Here is a 26642-nt window from a genome sequence, read left to right as displayed (position 1 = left end):
TGATTGAATAACTGCTGTTGTTTCTTTAAACATGTGTGTTACAGGTACCTGTCTATTGTACTAAAACTGGTGTAAAACATCTGCATCACAAGGCTCAGGAGTTTGACATTGGAGTTTATTTTGAAGCAAACGGGCATGGCACAGTAAGTTCTCCTAAGCAGTGACATCTGGCTTTAGCTGGCACCTCTCTTCAGTGATGGAATTCTGTATCTGGGTAGTAATAGGTAATATTCCACTTTGTTGAAATGATTGGGATGGTGATAGAGTAAGATTTAGTTAATATATTATTATGTTCTGTGAAACTGTGGCTCTTTTAGGTTGTAATGATCTTCCTTTGAGTGTGAAGAGATAATACTAATTTGTTCCTATAATATAGTTTCTTCAGAAACATGCAGTTCTTAATTTTCCTACAACCAGGTGGTCTATACATCCCATGTGAAATATTTTCCTTCAACTGGTCATATGTGGCAAAAGGAAAGTTCAGTAGCTGTGGTGAATTGAAAAGTGTTGGAAAGGTTGAGAGTTAAGTTACTAGCAACTAAAAATGAGTTTAAAGTAATTAGAATTGGCATATAAAGTTTTTTATGGCTCTTAGCAAAGAAAATGTTTAAAGGTCTGAGATATAATTTGCGTATCGTAACATTCACTATTTTAATGTATATTAATAGGTCTTTAGCATATTCATAACGTTCAGAATTTTTCTTTAGTAAATCTTTTTTTATACCTAGCCTCATTTCATAAATGGATTTGAAGTGGCTAACAGAAAATGTTATCTAGGTCAAATAATTTTCATTAATTCAAAATTGGCTTCTAGAGGCCATGAATATGAGAAGAAAAATGATTTCCTAGAAAATGCCATTAAAATATAACTTCAGTGATCTAATGCAGGGGTTGGTAAATGATTTTGAAGGGCAGATAGATATAGTAAATATTTTAGTCTTCACAGGCCATAAGGGCTGTCGCATCTGCTCAGATCTCCTGGTGGAGGGTAAATGAATGGAAATGGCCGTGGTTCCACAAAACAAGTGACCAGTGTGCATCTTACTTTACCAGCACACTTCTTTGTATATCATCAAGTGGCTGAATGTAGTGTAGCTATTCCTCTTTAGTATTGGGCCTCCGAAGGCACTAAAATCATGCGTGGGCAAGGCAATTCAAAATGGCAGGAATCCTGAGCAACATGATGTTTATTATAGTAAATATCCATGGCACTGTTTGCCATAATGTAAGATGAACCTCTTTTCTACTTTTGCTTAGTTTATGTCCTTAAACATTTAGGACAAGAAACCTGTTCTAATTGCAGTGAGTTATATTCTTCAAAGTAAAATGGATACAGATAAGGCTTAAAGAGCCCTGGTCACCCAGAACTGGTTTAGCTGGCTGAGGGCAACATCATAAACTCGCCATGTACATTCTCCTTTGCCAATGTGATATTTTATTAGTAATCTTTATATTTTGATAACCCAGTTTTATAATCCATAAAGGAACTCCCCCACACCCCCCCTTGTAATATCTTCTGAGTTCTGATTTGGTCTTTTATACTAATTTCATACATTCTAAGGCTGCCATTTTTCCCTCAGTGTCTCCAGATTCATTGAGAGTTTCAAAAGCAGTTTAGTTGGGATGATCGTACATAAGACTGGGGCATAGATAGTGTTTTCTGATTTTTGTTATGCTTTGATTGTAGGTACTGTTTAGTAAAGCTGCTGAAATGAAGATAAAACAACTAGCAAAAGAATTAGAAGAAGATAAGAAAAGGAAAGCTGCTAAGATGCTTGAAAATGTGATTGACTTGTTTAACCAGGTCAGAACTGAGGGGGGGGGGTGGACTCTTGGTTATTTTTACATTATTCAGAAGGTGGACAGAATAATGTGCTGTATAAAACATCAAAGTGGAGAAGTTGTGGCAGCTTCCTTGCAACGATTTAGATTTATACTGAAATGCAGTGACAATGTTTATGTGCTTCATATTTTCAAGTAATGAGTAGCTTATAGCTGGAGTCAACAGATTCAGCTACTAAATGTATCTAAGCATATGTTTTGAAACCAGCCTTCTCAAGGGAATTCAGGAAAAGGCACATATGTGGGTCAGATTATTGGGATTGGAGTGGAGAATATGGCAATGGAAGAGCAAAGTGTAGGTCAGCGGAAAGCAACAGAACTAATATTTGAGGGTCCTGTGCATATTGGGCACTTTCCATACCTCACTGTGTAATCCTTGCAGTAACAGGGAGAGGGGTCACTATAATTCCTGTTTTATAAATGAAGAAACAAAGACTTACTTAGAGCGACTCAGTGGCAGAGTATGGCTCCAACTTTAGGTGTGTCTTACCACCAAAGCTCCTGTTTCTCCACTTTACCATGCATGAGGCCTTCCATCATCATGGCATAGTATCTCAAAAGGGATCTAGTTGTAAGTAAAATTTGGAGTCATACAGTGTTAATGCTGGAACCTTAAGAGTTAGTTACACTTTACAGATGAGCAGGAAGATTAAAGGCAGGCTTGTTTCAGTATTCTTGGTAGACCTGTTACTGCTGTTTTCCATGGATACCTTTTTCCCTCGTTGTAGTTCGTATTTACCCCCGTCAGTAATCTGCGTTGGGGGCGGGGTGGGGAGGGCTGCCAGGACATGGTGATTGGTTTTCTGAGGCAGAAGCATTCATGTTCACGCTCTGCTTCTGCATCTTGCAGGCAACTGGTGATGCTATTTCTGACATGCTGGTGATTGAGGCGATCTTGGCTCTGAAGGGCTTGACGGTACAGCAGTGGGACGCCCTCTATACAGATCTTCCAAACAGACAGCTCAAAGTTAAGGTGGGAGCGAGATTTTAAAATTACTACTTTTCTGAAAATTAACTAAAACAATTGCATTCTATAAATAGATATTGCCTAGAAAAGACTTTTCTCACATCTTTAAAAATCACAGAATTGCTCTTAACCATTCTATTGTTATTTTAGAAGTATCTATCCGGTTTCCAACTTTACTATAAATGATATTATGTATCACTTAAAAAGATTTTATTATAAAAAATTTACAGGATACATGTGTAGAGAGAACAGATTTCAACAAGTGCCCTCCATGTCCTTAATATTATTTTGAAGCGAGTCCTGGATAGCCTGTTGAGTCAACTGTAAATATCTCCTCTGCATTATTCTTGGTTTACAGAGTACTTCCAGAGGCTAGATGCTGACAGGTAGAATCTGTGGGCTGAAAGAGAATTTTTAAAGGCATTTCAGATAAATTGCTGGTTGATTTCTATACAGATTTATACCAGATAATACATTCACCAACAGAATTTTTGAAAGACAGAGATATGGAAGCCAGAGCTCACAGAAATGGCTGCTGGTTGTTCAGATCAGTTTTTTCCGGAGAGTCTTATGACCCTCTTTTTTTAAATACCTAAGATTATTTGATCAATGACTAAGTCATACGGTACTTACTGGCCATTATTTTAGTAATAACTATAATACAGTCTGTGGGAATCTCAGTGCTGTACACTTTGTGGTACAGTAAGCTGAAATGTGGGTCTGTTCCTGTTGACATGAAATGGCCATAATCTTTTGGTGGGAATTATGTTGAATGGGTTAAGCTTGTGAAAGGGAGTGTGATATGGTAACAAATGAGAAATGCTTGTGCTTAGGTTGCAGACAGGCAAGTTATTAGCACCACAGATGCTGAAAGACAAGCAGTTAAACCTCCAGGACTCCAGGAGGCCATCGACGAGCTGGTGAAGAAGTACAGGCTTTCTCGCGCTTTCGTCCGGCCCTCTGGTACAGAAGACATAGTCCGAGTCTATGCAGAAGCGGACTCGCAGGTAAGCTGGGACAATTCTAGTGAAGGAATGTGCAGGGAGAGTCTAACATAGGTGGAGGAGGGCAGGCAGCAGGACAGAAAACTATTTTAATGGTGTTGGAATCTCTAATGTGTGAGATTTATGGAGACTTTTAGGTTCTTATTTTCATCAGTAGTACACAGTTGAACAGAATTCCCCCAAATATTTTTCTTTTAATTTATTCTAGATTTCCTGAAAGTGTCATATTTCTAACTAACTGCTGCATGAATAACTAATAAATACTTAGTGTACTAAACCATACTTAGTTTGACACATATTAAGCATATGCATCCTGAAGTGGATTATACCTTTTTCCTTCATTTAAAAAACATCCTGTTGCTTTATGAAAATAGCTGGTTATTTCAAGTCCATTTCTAAATCAACTGGTACCGTCATCCGTACTGCTTGAAATTCATCTTTGTCTCTGGACTTTCAATTTGTTTTTCAAAATATTTCCTTTAAATGACAGCCTTGCTCTGTGCCTCTGTTTTCTTGATAGGGTCAAAGACTTAAAGGTGTTTGCTCAGCTGAGGCAGTTAGAGTGGGGCGACTAGGTAAATAGCTCTCAGAAGGAGATATTTACCATTAACTTATACAGTAGCTTTTTTGCAGAAGCTTAGGCCATCCCAGAATATACTGAATAAATATCCCCAGTGGATGAGGATGGGGACTGAAGAGTTACTTACTCTTTAGGCTGATTGTGGCCTTCTTGCCTTTAAGGACTAGGTTCTATTGAATTTATTCAGAACTTTAGCATGATAATCAAATCAGCTTATAAAATCGGTTAACTAGGAACTTACCTGATTTAGAAGAATGTGACTTGTTTTCCATTTATCTGAGGGTCTTGTAATTCGTTACTGAAAGATGAAAAAAAGTTCTCATTTGAATATTTGTTAGTGAAACAAAATCAGAAAGCTCCCTCCCCTAAAGTTGCAAGTAACCTGGTAGATGCTGTGACTTTCTCATCTAATATCCTTTCATGTAATTTGCAGGAAAATGCGGACAGCCTTGCATATGAAGTGAGCTTGGCGGTGTTTCAGCTGGCTGGAGGGGTTGGAGAAAGACCTCAACCAGGTTTCTGAGGACAATTTTTATATGTTTTAGAAACTAGAGTTTTAAAAACGTTTTACAGGATAATAGTACTGCCATTATTGTGACAGGTTCAAACACATTTATAATCACAAATGTTTAGTCTGCATCTTACTGGATTATTTCTAGATCTGATTATTTTTCTTAAACAAACACTACCAGAATCATTCTTTAGAAATAGGTAAGCTCTTATACTTGTTAGTTTTTTTTAAAAACTGAAATTTACCTCTAATATCAATCACACTAATGTAAAACATTGGAGCTTAAGTATATGATTCAGTCATTAACTTTATAATATACGCAAGGAAAAATTCATGAAGGCTGCTGGAAAATTAAACTTTATTTATTACCAATTCCTTGTGATGCCTTTTCCGTCGTGGTCACCTCAGTCATTTTGCCGTACTAATATTCACCGTTGTTAACACAAACCAGGGGGTTGGAGAAGACTTAATATAACCAATGTTTTCACAGCAGAGTCTCCAGAACGATTCCTAGGTGACTTACCTCTCTTCAGTTAACATCACCAGGAATTCAGAGCTGTGGCTGTGGAGGCTGTACACACCTCTACTCCGTACCGAGGTTGAGATGCTCGTGCTACACTTACAAGGATGTGTGGCCCAGGCTTCAGTTATTCATTACTCCTCTTAGTGAAGGTATGTGGGAGAAACGAGTTGTAATACATTACCAAGCCTCTGACAGAGAAGTGACGGCTTTCTGATACTAGAATGTGGGTTAATAAGGGAAAGAAAAAAAATCCCCAACCAATATAAATTAAACAAAGCCTGAAACCAATAGAAAAAAATGTGCAGTGTGTATTTGGCAGGTTTAAGACAACTCAGGACAGTAAAACAATGGACCATAATGGACTATTTATGTATATATAGATCTCTCTTAGGCACCATAATCAATATGCGCCCATAATATTTAAGCTTGATTCAGGCCACAGTCAGACATTCGTTCTTATTTACAAATATTTAAATTAAATACAACCTGAAATGTGTTTTGTTACATACAAAAAAAAAAAAAAAGAAAGAAAAGAGAAAGAAACTTTACAATTCAGAGCAATGTTTGTTTTAAATAATTACATTTAAACTAAATGGAACCACTATGTTGCTCAAGTTTTTATCACCCCTTCCAGAAAATCTTTTTCTACCATCTCTTCTATTTTTTGCCTGGCTTTGCTGGAGAATGGTTTGTGGTTTTCCAGCTTCATGTCCTTGCTCGGGAAGGTGTTTGAGTAGAGGACGGGGCTCCCTGAGTGTCCTGCACATCGGCTGGTGACTTTGCTGTTGAAGACTTGGCTGAGCACGTTGAAGAATGGCAGGAGCTGCTCAAGGCTGCGCACCGTGCAGATGGTGAGCAGCAAGTGCCCCGGCTCCCAGCCCAGCGCTCTCCCTGAGTTGTCCTCCTCCGGGTTTTTCTGCAGAAAACAAAAAGGCGATTGTTCCCAACAGACGATGCAGTATGTGAGAAAACTTAGAAGAATATAAACATCAGCAAACAGAGTTAAGAAATGAATACAAATGATGACATTAAGTCTCCATTCCAGACTTGCTAAAACGTCTGCTTCTAACTGAGGCCTTCTGGTGCCAATTATTAATTGTACATTGAGGGTCTAACACTGTAGTAATATTTTCCAACTTGAATGCACAAGTAAGCTTAGTTATTAGCTGAATTAGTTTTGCATAGGGACTGTCCAATCCAGAAGTTCATGCTGTGCTTTGCATATACTCAAAAAGCTCCCAGAGTCCTGGATCCCCACCAGTGTATCTGAGGACAAGGTCAGAATGACTGAAGAAGGGAAAGAGAGTCTTACACATGTCACTACAAGTCAGTCAGTCAGTCAGTTACCTTGTGGCCAGATGGCTTAAACTTGCCACAAGACAGCAGCAGAGTCCACAGTGAATCATTACTATCAGCACAGAGAAGGGAAAGGAACTCCCAGGAGAGACCCTGCCACGCGCTTCTGTGTTGTGCTAAACCACGTGGGAGCAAAGCTGGACATGGAGTCAGAATAACGCCAGGGTCAAGGCCCTGGCTCTGCTGCTTGCTTACTGTGGGTGTCCTGGGCAAGTACAGAACAGTTCCTCACTTGTAAGATGGGGCGATGAAGAGAATGTATGTGAAAACTCTTGTCAACTGTATAAACACAACAATTTACGTACTTCAAGTAGCTAGTCTGAGAAGACAGCTAAACTGTACACACACAGTTGTAGACATCAGTCTATCTAGAGAAAGTTCTGAGAGAACTGAAGATGTTTGAACTGGGGCAGAATCATAGATACGAAAACACACTGAGTAAAGATAATGAAAACAAACAATGAACTAGATAGAAAAAAACTATCATGTGGGACTTAGGGAGCATAATTATAGTCTGTGATATTTGTTAACAAATGGAGTTTGCCTTCTAAGATGAGATGTTGCTGAGAAACTTGCATTGTTCGCTTAATATTTTAATATCACTTGTTTCCTAGTGGAGAAAACAGATGGAAAATCCGGCTTATTTTCTTGTGTGTGGTTACAGTGTTTGCTTATTTTAAAATAAAATCCTGTTTTAAATCTGTCTTCCTTTCTCAGAAGTCTACAGGAGCAAACAAGAAAAAAAGATCACCTAGTTCTTTATCTATGGCCAAATTTAAAAAAAAAAAAAAAGGAAAAAGAAAAAACAGCTATTAGTTTATTTCTTAGTACGAAACCGCTTTCCCTTCTCTCACCTAATAACGCTGGCTTTAATGACGGTCCGGGACTGATGGCCACGCCACCTTCAGTCCCGAGTCAAAGTGCAATTCAACAGTCATGAAAGAGTCTACAGAGATGCACTTACTCTGAAGGGAAACGAGTAATACGCTTGAACCCTCTACACGGCTGATTTTCAAATGTAAGGAAACTATGATGTAACCTTTTGTTTATATTCTTACCCAGATGTACCTTTCAGAGGACTTTTACTAAGCTCTTGACCAAGAACAGTGCCCTTGTTTCAGTGTTCCTGCTTTTCTTAATCAGAACTACACCACCTCCTCAATGATAAAATTAACAAGTCAAACATGTTTCCGTATGAACTACTTCTCCTTTGACTGCAACAGTCTACACTTGAAGAAAGACTTCCTTCCTGTTTACCTCTCTTGTCCTGTTGAAATCCAGACCTGGGTTTGTGTCTCAAGATTTGGTCCAGAGGTGGCAACTTTTGCTGCCACACCACAAGCATCAGAAAGCCACCCTCACCTGATGCTTGGCCATCTCCAGGCCCTCCAAAACCACTGTCTTAAAGTCCTCCTCCTTGTCCTGTGGAAGGAAAGAGGAGAACTCACAGCCTTTGCTCCAGTGAAAAGCGGGCTTGGCCATGAAGACCTCGTTTAAGGTGTTTTAGATGGGAAAACGCTTTCCATCAAAACATTTTTTATTCTGTGGGACAAGTGTTGTGCAAAAGACTGTCATGTTTATCCCTTAGATAAGGGAGGAGTTTTATGAAAACTCCCGTTACTAATGAAATGCAGGGATGACAAAGTACACGTGCCTATAATCACATTGCTTCCGGATCTGTTGTCATGATTATTTTTTCCGACCCTGCAATATCAACATGAAAGTACCCAAGTGCTCCCCTAAACTCCGGACTCAACTTTCACCTTTCATCTCTTCTTTTACTTATTAGTCCCTAAAGAAACAACTTGATTTGAAATCAAGTTCCGCCTGTCCTTCAAGGACAGCCTCCTTTTAAATCACTGTGCTCCATTCCATCTCTGTAGTGTGTGGAATGTGGTTTAGGAGCTGCTGCCTGAAGAGGGAACCCCAGAAGAGTGGAAAATTTCTGAGCACTCAAAGCACATATTACAAACTAGGGCTCGCAAAACAACCCAGATGGTCCCCAAATTGTACAATTTATTTTTGAAATTTTCTGAATGCAAGGAAAAGATGACAAAAGGTTTGTAACAGAGGCCTACTGATGAACATAAGAAACTCACTACTGTTTTCTTGGGTAAAGATCTGTAATTAATTAGCCTGATGCACAGTGGAAGATGCACATAAAATACAATATAAGTATATTTTACAAATTTTATCTTCTTACACTTAACAAAAACAAATTTGAAAAAGAACGCAATACCTTTGCCCTTTTCCGAAGAAGCTTTGCAAGTCGTACTACATAAGGTTTAAATTCTCGTTGATGTATGCCCTGCCTTCTCACTTCCAAACCGGAATCATCTGAGGCTTCTGGAATAAAGGCCCATCGGTACCTATGTATAGAAGAATGATACCAACATCGGTAAGATGCACGCTGTGCCATCTAAGACACCCACGTAAATGCAGTAGACACATCATGACCCCACCACGTACACAGATTCACATACCAGCTGTGCCACTTGTAGCCCGGTCACCTTGGGCATGTTTCTTAACCTGAGCCTTTACCAGTGAATAAAGACAATATTAACTACTTCATAGAGTTGAAAGGAGTACATGAACATTTGTAACGAACAAATGAAATTTGGAAAGTACTCAACACCATTTTTTCCATGAGCACAACACAAGTAACTTGACAAATGTTTCCACGCTCATTCATTACTATATAGATAAAAATCTCCCAGATTTATTTTAAATTTTGTCTTTAATAAGTAAAATTAATATCTGTCTATGGAAAAAATTCAAACAGTATAAAAGGGCATACCAAAGAAAGGTAGTCTCCTTCCCACCACAGGCTCCACCAATATTGCCAGTTTCATATATATCCATTCAGAGTTTTATTATGCATAAAAGAGCACATAGTCACACAAGCAACCCCCTCCTCTTTTAATAAATAAAATGATTGCTGCTTATTTTAATTACACATCTTGGAGATAAGATCATATAAAACAGCATCCTTTTTAACAGTTACATAGTACTCCAGTGTTGAAAGGTACTGATTCAACCAGTCTCCTAGATTGTCCGATTTCTTGCTATTACAAATAGTGCCATAATGGATATGCTTATATAACTGCTGACTTTTATGCATGTCTGAGAGGACGGTGAGTGGAGAAATCCTTGGATATAGCAGAATTACTGGCCTAAAGAGAATCTGTATTTTGAATTTTGGTGAATATAAACCTCTTTGGAGAAAAATTAGACAATATCAATGTACTCTTCCAACAAGAGTAAGAATGTCTCTATTGTTAAGGGTAAAAGGAAGTACACTTTTAAATCTTTACCATTCTGATAGTTATTAGTAACTTTAAGTGGAATTTCTCATATGAGTATCACTGAGCACCGTTTCGTATGTTTTGCAAGCCATTCCTTTTCTCTGAACTATTTGTTAAATAACCCTGTCACTGGCCCATTTTTCTATTGTGTTATCCATTTTTACATATTAAGCAAGTTAGACTTGGTCATATACATTGTAAATATCTTTTCCCAATTCACTGCTGCCTTTCAATCTTTATGGTATTTCTTAGTTACACAGAGACTAAAAATTGATATGTAACTAAATTATGAAATATTTTAAACTTTTGAAAAAAAATCATGCTTAGATATTACCCTTTCAAGATTATTAAATTCTCCATGTTATCTTTTATTACCTTATAGATTTTTTGAAAAAAGACAGTAGTTAAAAGAAAGAAAACTGTAGTTGCTATTACAGCACTTGTATCTCTTTTCTGTATCTTGACAAGTAAAGAGGATAAACTCATTTGGGTTCTCATCACAGAAGCTGAAAGGTCACTACTGTGAGCATAATATTCTTCCTACAGCATGAAGACTATAGTTTCTGTCACCTCTGTGAACATAAGCATCCTAGTTAATTTTGGCCACTTTCCTACAATTCTGCTTAGTGTCCTTTTCTGAACTTCTTCAGGAGTAACATCAGTTTAACAGACACCCAACCACTGAAATTCATTAAGAAGTGGATATATACGGTTTTCAAGTGGAAAAAAAATTAAAGGAACTGGAATTAATGTAAAAAAATTTCTAGTTCTTACCATTAAATTTAATGAAAAGTAAGCTTGTGCAACAGAAATTTTTAGAGATTTAAGTATATCCAAATATAGAAAAAAGATTCTGGTATCCTACTCTTTATCCTATTAATATTCCATTCCAGAAGAATAATATAACACAATTTTATATATTATATAAATACATATTTGATCATGTGGATACATTCTCAAATTAGCTACATAGTGATAAAGCAATCTTATATAGTTTGCCTATTATTTTAAAAATTTAAATATGAAAAATCATAATTAAATATTTTTGAGCACTTATGAACAAGGCATTTAACTGACATTAATTTTCTCCCTATTCCCCTCTGCCATTTCTAGTTCAATTCACTATCATCTGAAAGAAGAGCCTCTTTGTTCCAGTCTTGCCCACCTCCCATCCTTTCTCCAAACTACACAGCCAAAGTAAAATTTCTAAAATACAAGACCGGTAACATCACTTCACTCCTTAAAATTCATGCTTCAGCGGCTTCCCACTGTCCTTAAAGTCCAAGTGCTCGAATATAGCTTGTAAGTCCTTATGTAACTCGGGCCCTTTCCAGCCTCATATCTCAACCTGCTGCTCCAGCAATACTGACCTTTCAACACTGCAGACACACCAGGGCCATTCCAACCTCTAAGTCTTCACCCCCACCTCCTCAGTGTAAAACTCCCCTCAGACCTGCTCTGACCCCTAGAGCTCGGAGGGGTCTCCGCTGTGTGGCCTCACAGCATCCTGCACAGCTGCTCTCAGAACACCCGTGGTGTGTTAACGGCGTGTCTCCTACACTGGACTTGAAGCTCTTAGGTAATGTATCCGCCTGCCTCACGTGTGCTGCCTACTCAACTTGTTGACTGAATGGTCTGTCAGTCTTAATATACCCACAACGACCATTTCCGATACCTTCCAACAACTGTTGCCCTACCATCCTCCTGCCAAAACAATTACGTTTTAATAAAAATTATGAATACTTCAAGTTACACAAAAGAACTTTATCTTAGATGTCACCAACCAAAGCAAATGCATTTCAAAAATATCCATTTAATATCCTTACTTTTACTTACATCTGAAACTGAGGAAGATTTTCGGAGGGCAATGCCAGAGCCAAATCCAAAAATTTGCAAGCAGAAAGATAGAGGTTTAACCACCGCTGGCTGTTATATGAAGTAGAAAAGCCATTACCTCCTGTGTAGGTTGTCTCCAGACCAGCCACAGAGGGGCCTGAAGTCCTATAAGCAGGAGACAGTGCTGTCAGCAGTCGGACCCACTTACTAACAGGTAATTCCTGGAACATCTCAAAGCGCCAGCTAATATTTTTCATAATCATTCTGATAAATGTACCAGTAATCGCTAAGCAAGTTCATGACTAAATTAATATTACTGCTCTCAAATCAAAAATTAATTTTTCTTCTTTAAATTTTAAGAATGTAAAAATAGTAGAGAATAACTTGTTATACTCGAGAAGTATAAAAATACAAGCTGTAAAACCAAGAGGCCTCCCTGCTACTCAGTGTCCTGGCAAGGATGGTGGGAGGGAAGCTTTCTATGATAATCAACACAGTTATTAGTATAGGGGACTCTCTTTTATAAACCTAGGATTAAAGAAGAGCAAAATATATTCAAGACACACAGTGTTAAAGGAACTTTTAAATTTATAAACTGATTTGTACAAAAATTCCTAAATAAAAATAAATTATATTTAGTCACATATTAATAAACTGCTCCCGCTAAAAAAAAAAAACCCCAAATTTTAGTACATTAAATTGAGATCATCCTGGAAGATATGGACATTTGTATACCTTAGTTACAGGTTACCTGCCATAATAGGTTTTGCTGAATGTTTCAGGAAAAAGATCTGACCTACTAAAACCAATACTGCTCACATAGCTGAAACACTATTGCTTTAAACTAAATTTGTGTCTAGAGGCCAAAGGCCACACATGTTGATAGTTTAATTCAGTCTAAAATACCTAAGGAATACATGGAACTGTATTATATCCAAATATGATCAACTGGATAATAACAGACTAAATACATAAAGTGTTCAGACAAAATAGTGTCTATACCCTCCTAGTTGTAAAGTAACGTTCGGGATGATTTTAGGATACTACACACTGACAAGGCTAAATCAAAATGAATTACATATTACCGTGAAATGTCTTCATCGGCAGTAAGTTCCTGCTCCATCAGTAAAAACACCTGTACCTGAAGACCATGGAAAAAGTGTCAAATGTTTATTTAAACCTTCTTTCAAGTTATCTTTAGGCTATATTTTCATTAATCCAAATACAGATTTTAGGCTACAACTTTAGGATCTTTAAATTATACTTAGTTTCCAAAAGTAAAACTGAAAATTCAGCACAGAGCCTTGCTACTAATTGGGCAGAGGTGAGACGAAAGCATGGTCTTATTTGGTGATTATGGAACAGAGATACAGTTATCAAAAAAGAAAAAATATTAAAGCCAGTTTCTTTGTGGGGAAGTTACAATGCTGGGTTTTTGGAGTTACAGATTCCTGTCCCTTTCCTTTCTCATCTCTTTCCCCAGCTCCCCACGTTGTTCAGATGAGGGCGACAGGGCATGGTTTGGGAGGGGAACGGACTGGTGTAGTGGGACTTAGGAAGGTTTTACTGTTTGGGGGTTTACAAACTCTTGTCAAAGGCTCTCTGAAGCAGCTTACCTGGGTAAGTGCTGCACTTCAAGAGTGATACATGCCCTACGTCAGGCCATCTAAATCTGGCTGAACCATCTCTCATCACTCTCAAGGTGCTGCAAAAGGTAGGAACCAGGCCTGGCAGCCGCGACCAAGTTAAAACTCCGGTGTGGTTGAGAATGAACTAAACCAGGTCGGACGAGGTCATGGTTTGCAAGGAGCTAATAATTGCTAATGTCGCCTACTTCAGACTTTAAGCTGTATGGAGACAGAATCTGACTTGCTTTACTGTTTTCATCGGTACAAATTTTCAGTAACAGGCTTAACTAGAGTTCGGTTCTCTTCTAAGATTAGTTTTTATCCGGTAAGCATGTTGATGCTTGTCACATTGTTTTATAATTTAAATTTATTATTTCCGAATTGAATTAAAATTAACTCACAAGTTCTGTGATCATGGTAGGCCAGAGTGAGGTAAGATGTTGTGGAGACATTCTTAAAAGTAACACTCTGAAGAACAGGAACACTTGAGAGTGAAGAGTTGGTACCTGGGGCAAACGGAGACTCTCAACCAATCTCTCTGAAAGAAATACAGTATATTTTCAATATCAAAATAGAATCCTTTTCATATAAACTTTTCTATATAAACTAGTTCAGTACTTCTCAAACTATCTATGATGATCAACTTTTAAAATAATTTCCAGTCTGTGCAGATCGATACTTTCATAAAATATAATAAAAATGAATTACCAGAAAAAATCAAATTAGAAAAAGATAAATAAAATACAATGCCATGTTCTTATTACTAGGTTCAACAGATTCTATCACATTGCTATAAAGGCTTAAAATGCTTACTCTACATTTCTGAACTTACCGTGGATGGAATAACAGACTGATACTGGTCCACGGACCACAGTTTGAGTAGCACCAATCTAGTCGACTTAAAAAAAAAAAATCCCAGGGCAAATAGTGTGCATGTTGCACACTGGACATTAGGTATAAAGCGTTAGAAAAGGAGGAGTCACTTATCTTCTGAGAGAGAGAAATAATCTCAGTAAAGAGATGACAACTGTCATCCCCAACCCCGTCCCCGCACAGCCTGCTGAGGCTGGCTGCTGCACAAGCACACTGACTCAGCGGCCAACAATACTGCCTGGGGCAAGTTCACTCCCATCACGGAGCCATTTGGTGGCACAGGGTGATGACTGCCCTGATACCCTTCAGGACACAGAGAGCCACCAAACCCATTTGATGAAGGTTATCAAAAACCTTATACAACCCCCTACTCTGGCCCCAAACTCTAGATCTCCACCTACTTTTAGCTAAAATAGAGGCTGCGCCTGTATTTCAGACCCTCCTTTAAAGGTGTATAACCTCTCATCCACAACAAAAAAACCCACTAATATGCCTGTCTGCAGTAAAACCGTCTTACACCTCACTCTCAAACATGAATTCCTAGGAAATTTGACCCAAACAATAAAATGGAGACCATGTTTAGGTAAGTCCTATAAACTCAGTGTTTGATTTCTTTTACATACTGGTGATGATAATTTTTGTCACTTCAACAGAACAAATTTCTAATTCAACAACATTCTCCATCTACCAACGCTTGGTATATTTCACCCCAACTTATAACTTATGGAAGGTAATTTCTAAGGAACCGAAAAAATAGTTTTCCACTATTTACCTTGTATATCTGGAAGATATTTCTGATACTGGTCAATTTCACTGCTAAAAATAGCAAATGCTAATCTTTTCAGAAGCATGGCTCTCTGCTCTAGCTCCACATCACGGTTTGCAAAGAGATTAAGTGAACTGCTCTGAGCCACAGCTACACGAGCTGGAAGAAAAAAAAAAAAAAAAAAAAGCAAGTGAGAGAGGCTGTGATATAGTCATCAGGTGATTTGAAAAAAGATTCTGTTTTTTGTTTTTAAGAATGTCTAGACCCTATGACTTCTGGGAGAGAGGACCTCAGGGTAGAGGACTTGGGGCTCCCCTCCGAGGCAGGACTGGGAAACAGATCTAGCATATACAAGCCGGAAGACCAAGGGGTGGGAACTGCAATGTGGAGAGAGAAGAAAACTTAGAACTGTAGGTTTCAGAAGGTAAAATCACTAACAATGCCATTTTATAAAACCCTTTATTATTTTAGGCCATCTGCCGAAATCCTTCTCATTGCTTTAAAACTTTCTGGCCTGGCCAGGCCTAGCCTACCCAGCTCTCCTTCCTCATGTCTTGTACTCACCCCCACCCGCTCCTCTGCAGGCACACTGTCTTGCTTGCTCTTCCCTGCATTCACCGAGCTTGTTCCTACCCTGAGACCTTTATTATTTTTGTCCCTTATTCCCGGAATACTCTGTCCCTAGCCCTTCTCATGGTTGGTTTCTTTAGTTTCACATCAAATATGAGCTCTTGAGCTGTTACTTAAAATCTATCGTATCACCCTATTTCCTTCACAACTTCTTACCTACTGTCTGAAATAATCTGATCTATTGTATTAAGGTGAGCATAATACCTGGCCCATTTTGGTCTTTTAATAAATAACTGTTAAATAGATGAATCTGAACCTTAAAACAAACCTGTGAAGATTAGAGAGAATACGCTGTCCCTTTTCCAGAGGGGGAAACTGCAGCTTGGGTTAAGAACTGACAAGAAATTCTACAGATTCATCCAACTTCACTGCTATTAGTTTAAAAACTTGCAAACTTTTAGAAAACCAAGAAAACCTTTTTTTTCCAGATTAGATACTAATGAGGAAGCCTAATATATAAGCCAGTAAGATAGAGAAGAAGTGGGGTGAGGAGCGATTCTGGCCTTCCTGGCCCCTCTCTTTCTTCCTTCCGAGAAGATAAACACAGCCCCAGGACTCTTTTTTGGCCAAGCCATGCAGCGTGTGGGATCTTGGTTCCCCGACCAGGGATTGAACTCGTGCTCCCTGCAGCGGAAGCTCGGAATCTTAACCACTGGACCGCCAGGGAAGTCCCCAGAGCCCCAGGATTTAGAGGGAGCTGTTTGCTAGGTTTGCTCCTATTGCCTGCCTTTCTCGGCCTCCCTACCTGTCAGCCTTTCATTCGTTCAGTGATTACTTACTGAGTGCCATGTTCTATGTTATGTGCTGAGGAAACAGTTTGGAGACAAATTTGACATGGCCAAATAGTTTTACTTATTATTTATCAACTATGTTGTCCTTTTTAAGTTTTAACATTATGTTCCTATCGGGTACTAAATATAACTTGACAAAGAGCTAATTCAACAGTTTCTAGAAAAGAGCAAAGTAAATACGAATGGATCCTGTATAGGAAAGACACTGCTTAGGTTGTCACCCCACAATACTCACTCATCAAATCTCTAAATGTCGTCTTATCATGTGTCATCAGATTGTCCATAATTGCTCTCCAACTGAAAGAGACAAGGATTATGATATGTAAATAAGATTTTGTTGTTGTTTATTATTATTAAAAAAGTGTTCTACTTTGCAGATGGTAGTTGATTTCAACAGACTTTGTGAGGTGCATTATCATGTTGAGTAGAAGTAAGATGACTTACTGATTAACACAAGAGGCATCCATCTGAAAGAAGCTGGGATCCATAAAGAGGTCAAAGGCTTCTTTTTTCCAAGCTCTCCGTGTGTACTGATACCCACTAAGGCTGCTAAGCAGCTGGACACAGGCTCGATAACTAGGGGCATTATGTGCACTAGAAGGAAGGAAAACCACTGTAATCTGTATGTTATACTTTAATCACCATATTACGTTACACCTAAGTGTTCACATTTACCTAAAGCACTGATGGGAAATAGAAGGCACTATAAGAGAAATAATTTTTTTTTTTTTTTTTTTTTTTTTTTTGCGATACACGGGCCCCTCACTGCTGTGGCCTCTCCCGCTAGGGAGCACAGGCTCCGGACGCGCAGGCTCAGCAGCCACGGCTCACGGGCCCAGCCGCTCTGCGGCATGTGGGATCTTCCCGGACCAGGGCACGAACCCGTGTCCCCTGCATTGGCAGGCGGACTCTCAATCACTGTGCCACCAGGGAAGCCCAGAAATAATTTTTTTATCACTATAATTCAAGGTAAAAATAAAGTCATTTTGTGGTAATTCCAAAAATGGCAATAAAGGAACACAATTTATTTTTAACAGAGTATGAGTTAACTAACACAGCTAGTTAAATAATAATAGTACCTGTGATTTCGGAGGTAGGGCACAACATAATGCATAATATTTACAAGTAAAGGAATAACCCGTTCTTTTTCATCACTGTAGAAAACCATATCCAAAAGATGAGCCAAAACCTAAAAAAAGGTTAAGAAATGAAATGGAACGTATAATCTGAGAGCTGAAACTGACAGCACTTAGAGGTGGTTTTCAGTCTGTAAGAAAATCTAGAATACCTTAAAATTAGAAAAACCTAAAATCAGATCTCCCTAAGCCATTTTTACATGAATGGTTTCTGCCACAATTTGCGGGTTTTTCCATTATAACTACAGGATATAAATATGGGCAAATTTTACTCTTTCTAACCAAGACAGGGAAGAAGAGAAAAAGAGAGGTTAAGAACCTCCCAATGTGACAGTGAGTAAACAGCAAATTTAAGACTAGAAACTCAGTATTCCCTTCCCCTGGCTGGGTTACGAGGTGGCCTGGGAAAAACCCAACCACATGCATTGAGCTGCAACTCTTGTCAGTTTGGTCTTAGTCACACTGTGCTCATCTCTCTGTAACCACATCTGTGGAGGGGAAACAAAAGTGCCCGGATAACAGGGTATAAAAGACAGCATGTCAGAGGATGTATATAAAAATGTTTGGTAAACTGTAAATGCTTTGTAGTGGCAAGCATCATTATACCACTTCCACCCTTCCCTACCACACTGTGATACAAAAGCACTTATCATTTTAAAAAAGTACACTTTTAAAAAACAGTGCATGGGGGGGAGCAATATCTAAAGTTATTATCACTAATATTTAACAAACTACTAACCTGAATACAAAGTCAAAACTTTATTTTATATAGTGATTTCTTAAAGTACAAAACAGTTTTTCAAATTAAAATCTTCTCTGTAAGAATTACTTGCTAATATTTAATTGTGAAACTGTTTACTTGAAAGTTCATGTGAAAAAACCCGATACTGTTCATTTACCTCAGAGAGTAATGTCAATGCATGGACACTATATACAGAAGGTGTTATGTTTGAGGTTTCCATTGTAGGTGATAACATATCTAAGTAAGAGAAAAGACAGGTAAAGATATGGTTAGGTTTTTTTCCCACTGAAAAAAGCTACCTGCTAAACACAAGAAAAGAGATGATTTTACTGTACTTACAGTGCTGACTGCAATAAATTCTTAGTGAATAGATGCCTACAAATATAAACTTAAATGTCTGAGATCAATACCTTCAACATCAGATTCCAAATTGGTTCCATCTACCATTATTTTGGGAGAAGGTTTAACTTCAAGATTTCGCCGCAGCCATGTTGTCTGTTCCAAAGAAGAACCAGCGATTGCACCGATCGCATCCACTATTTTATGAGTCACATCCTGAAGAAACAAGGATAACCCATTATATCTAAGTATGTCCACAGGCGCACACACAAAACTTCACAGGTGACCTTATCTGACTTCCCCATTTTAGACTTGAGGTACTGAGAAACACAGAGTTTGGGCAACAGCTCTCAATTCAGAATGACTTACCTGGAGGTCTCTTTGGTCTTTTTTATTTTCCAAACTAGGGTTTTTCATAATAAACTCATTCAAAACCCTAAAAGGACCAAAGAAAAAAACAAACAGGAAATATTAGTGTAAAGAAAATGATGCAATCTAATTTTTCACCGTGAGCGAGTGGTTTTGTGGCCTGAATTTCTATTTTAAATGTTTAATGAATGTATGTATATATGGATATCCTATGACTCAGGTGAAACGCATAAACATATGCATGAAAGACCTGTACAAGGATGTCTATAACAGCATTATTTGTAAAATCCAAAACAGGAAAGAACCCAAATGTCCAGCAACAGAAGAGATAAATTGTGGCATATTCATACAATGAAACACCAAACAGCAATGAAAAGGAATAAATTATAGCTACATGAAATTACGTGGATAAATTTGATAAACATATGTTGTATGAATGAAGTAGACACAAAAGAAAATATTTATATATAATTATTATTCAAAACAAGACAAAATTTATCTGTGTTGTTAGAAGTCAGAACAGCGGTTTATCTTGGGGTGAAGGGAAAGGACAGTAATTGGGAGGGGATCTGAGGGGACATGTGATGTCTTATTTCTTAATTTAGGTTTGTGGTTGAACAGTTGGTATGTTCACTTCATAATAACTTGTGGAGTTGTATGCTTATAATTTGTATGTTTTCTGTATGTGTTTTATACATCAACAAAAAAATTTTAAAAATAGCCCAAATCCCACCAATCTTAAATTGTAATATAAAAATGGTTTCTTGTGTGTGTGTATGTGTGTGTATAGATAGACAGGTATAAAAGATTAAAAATACTTCATGAATGGAAAAAAATCCATTTCCAATGTTTGCTAAAATTCCATTCAATATTTACCTTGACTTGCTTTTATTAAGATAAATTATATGTATAATTCTTTCCAGACTAATATGAAAAGTGATATTGAAGAGCAATCATATCAATTTCTATTTTATAATTAGGAATTTTTAAAGGATCAGTGGAATGGTTGGGGGAAAAAATAAGCCATCAGAAATTTAAAAAGGGAATTTTCTAGTATAACTGAAAATGACCAACTTTTAATTTAAACACTCAGAAGATAACACACATTGAGAAGGAGGTAGGATCCTTCATTATCTGAGAAACAAGAAAGAAAGAAAAAAACAGGTGAGGAAACAGTAAATCTTGTGGAGGAGAAGCTACAAGTCATAATAGATGGCCTTAATTTTTAATGAAATCAGCCAGCAGGATATTTGGTGATGATTCAAAGAACTGTCCATATATTCCCTCTTTGAGCCTTAGAACATTTCATTGGTAGGTAAGGCAGGTACTGTTATTCCTGACAGGCGGGAAAATAGTGTTGGAGAAGTTTACTGATGTACCCAGGGTGCCAGAGATGAGGGTCAGAACTAGAGATCAGAAGATAAGAACCAGAAATCTTCACGAGAACGTTGAGTTCCAGTGTTTACCGTTATCTGTCATCACTAAAAATTATCACACACACTAGTTATCTTAATATTTGATCCAGGAATTGCAGACATTGAGTCCACTGCTCTTTTCATTACACCTTCAATGTCTAAACCTCCTTCAGCTTTTTGGTTTAGAAGACAGACAGCACGAGGGTCTAGGGGTCATGGTGACCCCGATGTTCCTGACAGGATTCCTAGCTCACTGTGGCTGGGCTGGGCTCCCGGTGTTACTCTGCTTCCGCAGGCTGATCTACTCTCCTCCAGCTCTCACCACTGTCTCTCCACCCCTTCTCTGCTTCCTGGTGGAAGACTACACTCCTACATTTACCAGGACACTTGAGGCCATTTTACTAAAGAGCCCTTACATTCCCTCCCCTCCACTTCAAAATTTTCTACACCACTGCTTGCCAAACCAGAATCACCAGTTTTCTCAAGGACAACAGAGAAGCTAAGTCTGTGTATATAGATCCTGACAACTACCCATTTAAAATCACCATCAGAGGGCTTCCCTAGTGGTGCAGTGGTTAAGAATCCACCTGCCAATGCAGGGGACACGGGTTCGAGCCCTGGTCCGGGAAGATCCCACATGCCGTGGAGCAACTAAGCCCATGAGCCACAGCTACTGAGCCTGCGCTCTAGAGCCCATGCTCCACAACAAGAGAAGCCACTGCAATGAGAAGCCCACGCACCGTGAAAAAGAGTAGCCCCCGCTCACCTCAACTAGAGAAAGCCCGCGCAGCAACAAAGACCCAACGCAGCCAAAAATAAAATTACCATCAGAGCTACAGGGGTTGAACAGAAGGTCAAAGTTCTTTGCACTTGGTTGAATTTACATCCATCCAGCGTGATAACATGTGGACTGTGTGAGGTAATGTAACCCAGGTTGGGGAAGAGTGTATTCCCTTTCCTTCCCCTCTTCTGTCTTAAGCAGTCCTTTTCAAACTTTAGGGTGTACTCAAATCACTTGAGACTTGTTAAAATGCAGATTCTGATTCGGTGGTCTGGGGCGGAGACTGAGACTCTACATTTCTAACAAGCTCCCAGGTGACTCCAGTGCTGCTGGTTGAAGGATCAACCTTTGAGTAGCAAAGTCTTAGAGAAAATGCAGCAGGACTTCCCTGGTGGTGCAGTGGTTAAGACTCCGTGCTCCCAACGCAGGGGGCCCAGGTTTGATCCCTGGTCAGGGAACTAGATCCCACGTGCATGCTGCAACTAAGGAGCCCGCCTGCCGCTACTAAGACCTGGCACAGCCAAATAAATAAATTAATTAATTTAAAAAATGCAGCCTTCTTTCTCACTCTTACACCTGCCATTCCCTGGTCTCCATCCCCTCCCAGCTGCCTTTGGAATCTGGTGCTATCAAGGAGCCCCCCTCTCTACAATCTCCTGTCTAGCACTCTCCTCTTACATAACACTAATCATCGGCTAGGCACTATTCTAGGAATTTAACAAATATTAATTCATTTAATCCTAGTAACAACTTTATGAGGGCGGCACTGTTATCGTGTCCATTTTACAGATGGAGAGGTTAATAACCTGCCCAAGGCCATACAGCAAAGAAGTAAAGGAGCTGGGATTTGAATCCAGGAAGAGTCTTTGCTGTTCACTACTCAACATCCTCAGGTCATCCTTACCATCAATGATGACTTTCAAATCACATTTCCTCCTGCTACCTTGTCAGTTCTCTTTCTTCTCATGATCACACATTCAAAGAAGAATCCACACTTACTTTCTCACTCTACCCTTGCTGTGTTATCGTCTCACCAAACTCCTCTCTCCTAAATCACCAATCCTCTCCAAATCATCAGCAAATACAGCCTCTTATTATATATATCATCTTCCTTAATCTTTCTGAAGGGGTTAGCCATGCCCTCTTAAATTCTCTGCTTCTAGAACATTGAATATGCCTGTTTTCTTCTAACTTTCTGATGTTTCAATGTTTGCTTTTCTATCTCCTTTGTTGGCCCCCTTTCCTTCTTTTTTTGTCCTGTTATTTCAATCCCACCATCCACAGCCCACAAACTTGCTACCTCCCACGAGAAACCATTCCTAGTCCATCTTCTTTTCCCTCTGGTCCGTTCTACTCTTAATTTGCCAGTCACGACCCTCCTCAAGACCTGCCACCACTCCCACTCGCCCCTGCCCAAGACCAAACTTCTTAATGAAAATGCAAAATCCTTCCCCCTTCTAGCTCCCATCTCCCTTTTCATCCACCCACCATTCCACTGCTGTGCCCTACTTCATAGCCAAACGAGACAAGGTACCTTGCCCAGCGTACCCCTCCCCTTCCTGCTCCACAAAGGCTTTCTGCTCCTACCACCTCCATTCACTGAGCAAATGCTTCTTAGGGACATATTATGAACCAAGAATAATGGAGAGCCAAAGACAGACACTGCCTAGGACATCATGGTGCATGCAGTTAAGGGTGACTGGAATTTATCAAATAATCACACACATTATTAACATAGATCAGGAAACAACATGACAGAGAGAAAATGACTCTTCCAAATCTTTTTATGTTTAGGGCCCTGAACTCAAATGACCCTCCTCTAGGAAGTTCCCCTTCAGCCATCTTACTCACCCTTTTACCCCACACTTTCTCCTAAGTGACTACGGTTGCAACAGCTTTATGTTAGCACATTTACATTTTCCACGTGTATAAACACCCAATGTTCCCTCTGAATCCTCCCCCACCCCCTTTTTTTTTACTGGCCTCATATTATACATCTAGTTCTGTACCTTTGAGAATCCTATGAGAAGGTAGACGTCACACAGTCACCCAAAACATGTTATTCAGCAATCAGACAATGAACATTATTCTTTTGTTTGAAATCATATTTTTAAATGAAATTGCTTACCCAAGTATAAGAAACTGCCCTGGGGCTGGAAGGCTCAATTGTATGGAGTCTTTCAGAAGTATCAACAATGATGCCCAGCTATCCACTAAATTGGGCACTGGAATTCTGCAAGATAAACATAACTTCTATATATAGAGAAAGCCAACATCAACTTGAATTTTCCCTATATTTCCCCAGTCTTTACCATATTTTCCTATTACTTTCTCTGAAACATTTCCTGAATTTTTAGACTGTGATAGAACATTTCTAAAAGCTTTATATTTTCTAGTAATATTATATATAAAAAGAAAACCAAGCACACTGAAAATATCCAGTGTAAATTATTAGTCTAGAAATTCTGCTGTATAGAAATACCAATTTTTAATCACATGGACTCTCAAAAGTAAAATACAACTGCAATAAATCTCAGTTTAATTACTGCCATCATAGTTACCTACTCAATCCTATTCTCTCCACATCTCTCTTATATTGGCTCTTTTTCCTTCACCTATGAGTCTCTATCTCATCTAAGGGAGAGCCGTCAATCTATCCTGAATATCAATCACCTCTAGAGAAATTAAGATTATTACCTCTGTTTCCGGCTGACCTTAACCCTCTGTTTCCGGCTGACCTTAACCGTAACTCCTCTCTATGTATCTAAATTCAGCTTTTAGGCAGTCCTTGCTCTAAATCACAACCAGTTTAACCTAACTTTATAAATGTTAATCATAGATCACAAACTGTTGCCAAGCTTGATGATTAAAATGGAAACTACCCTATAAGGGAGGATTAAGATTCAGGTTCTTAAGTAAGAAGTTTATCAAAACTCAAATCAACTAACTTCTGTTCAGTTGTCAGTTAAATGCAAAACTGGAATACCACAAAAAGAAGATATTTTCATATCATCATTCCTAACATTAAAAACAGATTAGATTACCATGTGTTCGCCTATATCAAAATAATGGATTTAGTGGCAGTAGGCATGGTTTCAAGAGTAGGATGTAGCTTTTCATTCATATTTAAATGATTTTCTTACAATTCACTGTTTTAATGTCCAGTGTATCTTTAATACACTTAGGTGTTTATGTTCGTAGGATTTGCATGACTGGGTCATTAAGAGACCAATGACCTGTATTAGTATATCTGTAAACAATGTTTTTCTGTTTCTACTATTAGTTCTTTTAGTTTTAGAAGGAAAAAAATAAGCAACTTCTTGAAAGAATTCAGGTGCTTTTCTCCTATATTTCCTAACTTTTATACATTGCTAAATGAAATGAGGAGAGATCCACATCAGTCATCTTACCTTTGAATATAAGCATAGAAAAACTGAAGCATGCAGACTTCCAGAGAAAGATGTTTCTATAAACAAAAGAAATCAGTTTTATAGTGAAGAAAAATGCTGCCTTTCCTTTTCATAGTTGCAACTACTCTGTATTTTACTGCCAATTTTAAATTAAAAAATGAAAAGCAAACAAAATCAAACACTAGGTTGTCATAAAAACCACGCAGCTCTCTTCCATGTAGTAGGGAAAACACAAAACAAAAGCTATTTAAAAAGTTGAAAATGGACAGAAGAAATCAAACTACTCTCAGTCCCCCGTCCCGACCCCATATCCGAAGTTGATACCCCAGTCATTACTTTTAATGATCCATTCACTCTGTAAGCATCAACACTATTTTTATTTTAATCAGCCTATGCTTGGCTGGGGCTATCAGAATTAGGTTGAAATTTTTTATGAAATGGGAATTTAAATCTATTTTACCACACGTTTCTGTTAAATTAGTGTAGTTGTCCCAAATTTGAACTAACTCCTAACAGCCTAAAATGTAATCTTTAACTAAAGGTAGTGCTGAGTGTAACATATAATAAAAAGAACACAACTGTCCTTAAAAATCAGTAACTGGCAAGAAAATAATATTGATGTCCACTGAAATTTACCAATTCATTACTTTTTAGTATGAACTATTCCCTTGAAAACTTCCCCTTTACCATATAAAGAAAAATTCAGAATTTAGTATATTGAGAGCAGGGGGCGCAGCAGTTGAGAGGTGTAGAATTTGCTCTTATTTGTTTTTATATCCTTCACACTTAGCCCAATATCTCGGGCACAAGTAGATGCTCAAAATATTATGCTGAATTGAGCTTTCACATGCAAATTTAAAATTCTGTCACAAATGCCCCAGAGGTGATTTCAGAAGAGTAAGGAGATTGTTAAAAAGTTAATAAGAGGATTAATCACCAAAACATACAAGCAACTCATGCAGCTCAGTATCAAAAAAACAAACAACCCAATCCAAAAATGGGCAGAAGACCTAAGGAGACATTTCTCCAAAGAAGATATACAGATTGCCAACAAACACATGAAAGAATGCTCAACATCATTAATCATTAGAGAAATGCAAATCAAAACTACAATGAGATATCATCTCATACCGGTCAGAATGGCCATCATCAAAAAATCTACAAACAATAAATGCTGGAGAGGGTGTGGAGAAAAGGGAACCCTGTTGCACTGGTGGTGGGAATGTAAATTGATACAGCCACTATGGAGAACAGTATGGAGGTTCCTTAAAAAACTAAAAATAGAACTACCATACGACCCAGCAATCCCACTACTGGGCATATACCCTGAGAAAACCATAATTCAAAAAGAGTCATGTACCAAAATGTTCACTGCAGCTCTATTTACAATAGCCAGGACATGGAAGCAACCTAAGTGTCCATCAACAGATGAATGGATAAAGAAGATGTGGCACATATATACAATGGAATATTACTCAGCCATAAAAAGGAACGAAACAGAGTTATTTGTAGTGAGGTGGATGGACCTAGAGACTGTCATACAGAGTGAACTAAGTCAGAAAGAGAAAAACAAATACCATATGCTAACACACATATATGGAATCTAAAAAAAAAGAAAGAAAAAAGAAAAAAAATGATCAGAAGAACCTAGGGGCAAGACGGGAATAAAGATGCAGACCTACTAGAAAATGGACTTGAGGATATGGGGAGGGGGAAGGGTAAGCTAAGACAAAGTGAGAGTGGCATGGACATATATACACTACCAAATGTAAAATAGATAGCTAGTGGGAAGCAGCCGCATAGCACAGGGAGATCAGCTCGGTGTTTTGTGACCACCT

The 26642-nt window shown here is 38.4% G+C and overlaps 2 protein-coding genes across 8 annotated transcripts in view; one reads left to right on the top strand and one right to left on the bottom strand.

The window, feature by feature from the left end:
* PGM3 (phosphoglucomutase 3) overlaps nt 1-5903 on the top strand; it is a 33559-nt gene extending 27656 nt beyond the window's left edge. For 2 of the 5 annotated variants that reach the window (XM_060115083.1, XM_060115080.1), the window contains exons 9-13: nt 45-143; nt 1688-1804; nt 2693-2815; nt 3643-3816; nt 4827-5902. In XM_060115083.1, the coding sequence (XP_059971066.1) occupies nt 45-143; nt 1688-1804; nt 2693-2815; nt 3643-3816; nt 4827-4916 (603 nt within the window). In that variant the 3' untranslated portion in view covers nt 4917-5902. Of the gene's footprint in view, nt 1-44; nt 144-1687; nt 1805-2692; nt 2816-3642; nt 3817-4826 lie in introns of all 5 variants that reach the window. The other 3 variants (XM_060115081.1, XM_060115084.1, XM_060115082.1) reach the window with 3 other exon arrangements.
* DOP1A (DOP1 leucine zipper like protein A) overlaps nt 5711-26642 on the bottom strand; it is a 111153-nt gene continuing 90221 nt past the window's right edge. The window contains exons 24-38 of one of the 3 annotated variants that reach the window (XM_060115076.1): nt 24805-24860; nt 23523-23627; nt 19199-19265; nt 18901-19045; nt 18648-18727; nt 17692-17801; nt 17057-17206; nt 16848-16909; nt 15198-15350; nt 13954-14090; nt 13010-13065; nt 11925-12089; nt 9023-9152; nt 8146-8205; nt 5711-6343 (exon numbers count right to left, since the gene is read on the bottom strand). In XM_060115076.1, the coding sequence (XP_059971059.1) occupies nt 6038-6343; nt 8146-8205; nt 9023-9152; nt 11925-12089; nt 13010-13065; nt 13954-14090; nt 15198-15350; nt 16848-16909; nt 17057-17206; nt 17692-17801; nt 18648-18727; nt 18901-19045; nt 19199-19265; nt 23523-23627; nt 24805-24860 (1782 nt within the window). In that variant the 3' untranslated portion in view covers nt 5711-6037. Of the gene's footprint in view, nt 6344-8145; nt 8206-9022; nt 9153-11924; nt 12090-13009; nt 13066-13953; nt 14091-15197; nt 15351-16847; nt 16910-17056; nt 17207-17691; nt 17802-18647; nt 18728-18900; nt 19046-19198; nt 19266-23522; nt 23628-24804; nt 24861-26642 lie in introns of those variants that run through there. The other 2 variants (XM_060115078.1, XM_060115079.1) reach the window with 2 other exon arrangements.

Source organism: Mesoplodon densirostris, chromosome 12 (genome assembly GCF_025265405.1).
Source record: "Mesoplodon densirostris isolate mMesDen1 chromosome 12, mMesDen1 primary haplotype, whole genome shotgun sequence".
Classification (NCBI taxonomy): domain Eukaryota; kingdom Metazoa; phylum Chordata; class Mammalia; order Artiodactyla; family Ziphiidae; genus Mesoplodon; species Mesoplodon densirostris.
The sequence above is the reverse complement of the archived record's forward strand: the minus strand, read 5'-3'. Positions and strand labels throughout refer to the sequence as shown.